The 3,325-nt window shown below is 49.7% G+C and overlaps 1 protein-coding gene across 1 annotated transcript; it reads right to left on the minus strand.

The window, feature by feature from the left end:
* Positions 1–212: 212 nt before the first annotated feature.
* On the minus strand, positions 213–2,885 carry KBTBD7 (kelch repeat and BTB domain containing 7). Its single transcript, XM_063425963.1, has one exon. The coding sequence runs from the start codon at positions 2,758–2,760 to the stop codon at positions 826–828; it is 1,935 nt and encodes a 644-aa protein (XP_063282033.1). The 5' UTR covers positions 2,761–2,885; the 3' UTR covers positions 213–825.
* Between the last annotated feature and the right edge of the window lie 440 nt (positions 2,886–3,325).

Raw genomic sequence — 3,325 nt, forward strand, 5'->3', positions numbered from 1 at the left:
TATGCACACTATGCCACACACAAATAAAAAAGTTACACTTGATTTAAATCAAGCATATGAAAATTTTGTAGATAGATCACAAAACATTTCTAAAGAATTAGTTTAACATGCCCATGGGTAAATAGAGAAATTTTGTAAATTAACAAAGAAACCCCAATACTCTTATTTTCTAAAATGAAAACAGGTGTCCTTTTGTGATTACAGCATTATGCAATTTCACTAATCTGCAGCTAGCTTTAAAGTCCTTGGGGTTTTGGGATGACATCCTAAGTAGACTCCTGCCCATATCTGCATTACTACAATATTTTAATGTAATTCTTCTAGATTTGGTTAGACACCAAAAGGCAGTGACAAATATGTACAATGAGTTTAACATTTATATATGGCAAATATGTTTATGTCCATTCACATTTTTTGTAAGAATTCTAGATTTTGTTTTGTTACACATAAATTGGTGCTTAATCTCTTTTGCTAAGCAACCTAAAGGTCAGCATGTTTGAAACGAATACTGTACCTTGTGCTCAGAAAAACCTATTCTACAAACCACACAACTAATCTGTATATTAAATCATAAAGAGACAATAGCACCATTGAAAAATATATTAAACAAGCTTTTCCCAATACAGAACACATTTCCATCTCTTAAACAAAATATTACAGTTTAATTTAAAAGGGAGAGCAGTGTAGGCTGTTTGTATGATGGGATGCATTAACAAGTGAAGCATGTTCACTTTCAGTTTGTCAAAGGAACCTATACAAAGCGGCAGAAAAAAAAATCCTCTACAAAATACGGTTTGTGTGCCAAGCAAAATTACGGCATAGCCATTAAAAAGAGCCCTCTACGTATATCCGATGCCTTGCTGAAACCCTTGGCCACTCATCTTCTGAGAAGGAGCTGAGGCTGTCAGACTCTGAGTCCAGCTCACTGAAGCCATCCATCCAGTCAGTGCTCGACTCACTGCGAACATCATCCTCCTCTGTAATGAAACGCTGCCCTGGCTCCAGGCAGGATGGATACACACGAGCAGAGAGGCAGGTGGAACCACAGTCATAATGCAAAAGGCCAAGCATGGTGCCAATATTAAGCCAGCGGTCATTTGTCACATCATACTCATGGACAGTAACTCTGTTCTTCTTCCACTGAACAGTAGTACAGGTGATAAGCAACAGTTTTGAACCATGACGTACAATCTGGTAGTTATTTGTGTTCCCTTCAGTCGGTATTTGGCAGATGCGTCGCCATTCTCCTCGAGAAGGATTGTAGACTTTCACCACAGGGATGTCACATATGCAGTAAATTTCATCATTAAAAACACAGGCTTCTTGAAAGTCGCACCGTTTTAGAGAGGCACAGTTAAGCCACTGGTTGCGAGCAGGATCATAGCATAGCATCCTTTTGTTGCTGACAGCGTACAAATGGTCATTGACCGTGACCAGCCCAAATGAGTAGAATGAGTGAGGTAGTGGGGCTACCAATGTCCACTGGTTTCTTTGCACGCTGTAGCATTCCACCTCTCTGATCTTGGCACCTGTAGATGGGTCACGACCACCAACAATATAGACATAGCCATTGAGGTAAGCAACGTCCATTCCTTCTCTACACAACAGTCTTTCCGCTAACAGCTGCCAGCTGTTCTGAACAGGACTATATACCCAAAGCTGCTTCATCGGTTGTGTGGCAAGGTACAAGTCATTCTCAGGTGACACGCACACGGCAGAAGTCGTCACAGCTTTACCATGTGCAAAAGTAGTGAGAGGAGAGGGCATTGTATATATGTCACCCGAGTAAGGATCGTAACACAAGAACGGCTCCTTTCGATGGCCAAAGAAAATTACCATCTCCTTAGCGAGCATGCCAATCCTACGCAGCGGGCTTCCCTCCTGACAAGACAAGGCGGATATGGCAAACTTGCCATCTTTCTCCTGCAGCACGGCATCCAGGTACTGCAGGCAGTTTTTGCGCAGGCACGGCTTGGACCTTAGTCCTTCCAGAAAGACTTGGTCTTTGTCGGTGAAGTGTTGCCAGCGCACACAGCGTAGGATCTCCAGGAAGCCACCAGCCCTCTCCTTGGGGTTGGCCTCCATCCAGCGCAGAGCAGCACTGCACACCACCCTCTCACTGCACACGTCCAGGTTGTCCATGGTCAGCACCTCCTTGAATTGGGCCAGGCTCAGCTCGCACAGCTCATCCCCCACCGCCAGCTGCTCGAAGTGGCGGGCCATGAAGGCCAGGGAGCGGGAGCGCAGCTCCGGGTGGTCGAAGGCATCGGCAAAGCGCAGGATGCTGGCGCAGTTGTGCAGGTCGAGGCGGCGGGCCAGGTAGCCGGCGCAGGCCTGCCGCATGTACTCCAGCTGCAGCATGTCGGCGGCGGCGTACAGGCGCTGCACGTTGCTCTCGGTGACGGTGACGCGGCCGGTGTAGCAGTAGTCGATGATGAGGGCCATGGCCTCGGGGTCCATGTCGTGCAGGGTGACCTGCTGCTGCTTGCTCTCGTACAGGCCGCCCGTGAACATGCTCTTGAAGTAGGGGCAGGCGGCGGACAGCACGTTGCGGTTACAGTTGAAGCTGCGGCCGCTGTCGGGCCCCCCGCCCCCGGGCTCCGCCGGGCTGCCCCCTCCTCCCAGCACCCGGATGGTGACATCGCACAGCAGCCGGGCGTCGTAGAAGGCTTTGAGCTGGGCCAGCAGGGCCGCGGCGTGGGCCGGGTCCTCCAGGAGCTCCGGGCCGGAGAAGAAGCCTGAGACGGCGTAGCCGGACATGGCGGGGACTGGCTGACAGCGAGAGAGCGGGGATGGTAACGGAAGGCTTTCTGTCAGCGGCGATCCCACAATCCCCTGCTTCCTTCCGGCGAGCAAGGCGGAATGACGCCAACGCGCAAACGTAACGTCCCTGGCGCGCGCTTCGACGCCTAGACGCCCGGCGGCCTCTTAGTGATCCAGCTGGGGGGGGCGGGTGTTGGGCACTGACACCAGAGAGGGAGCTCTACCCACCTCGATCCGTTTAACTTAGTGAATATTAATCTGGCAGTAGGTGGCAGATATATATCTCCTATACTAGTGTCATATATAGCATCCACCAACATTACCATAACCACTGCAGGTCGATGGCCTGTGCTACGCTCAGTGTGTAATGCTGACAGGAGGGATAATCATGTTTCATTTCCACCTAGCTGTAGAAACCACTCAGCAGAAACAATCAGCAGAAAGTGGCCGCTCACAGGTGTAAAAAAAGACCCCACCCCACGCCTCTAATAAAGTACCCCTTAATGTGGTGCCTATAAAATTAACGAACTGGGGGGACATAGTGTCCCCACCCCCCCGAACC

Source organism: Pelobates fuscus, chromosome 1, assembly GCF_036172605.1.
Source record: "Pelobates fuscus isolate aPelFus1 chromosome 1, aPelFus1.pri, whole genome shotgun sequence".
Classification (NCBI taxonomy): Eukaryota; Metazoa; Chordata; class Amphibia; order Anura; family Pelobatidae; genus Pelobates; species Pelobates fuscus.

Coding starts and splice junctions, on each gene's coding strand:
- KBTBD7 (XM_063425963.1), bottom strand. CDS start 2,760: ATGTCCGGCTACGCCGTCTCAGGCTTCTTCTCCGGCCCGGAGCTCCTG.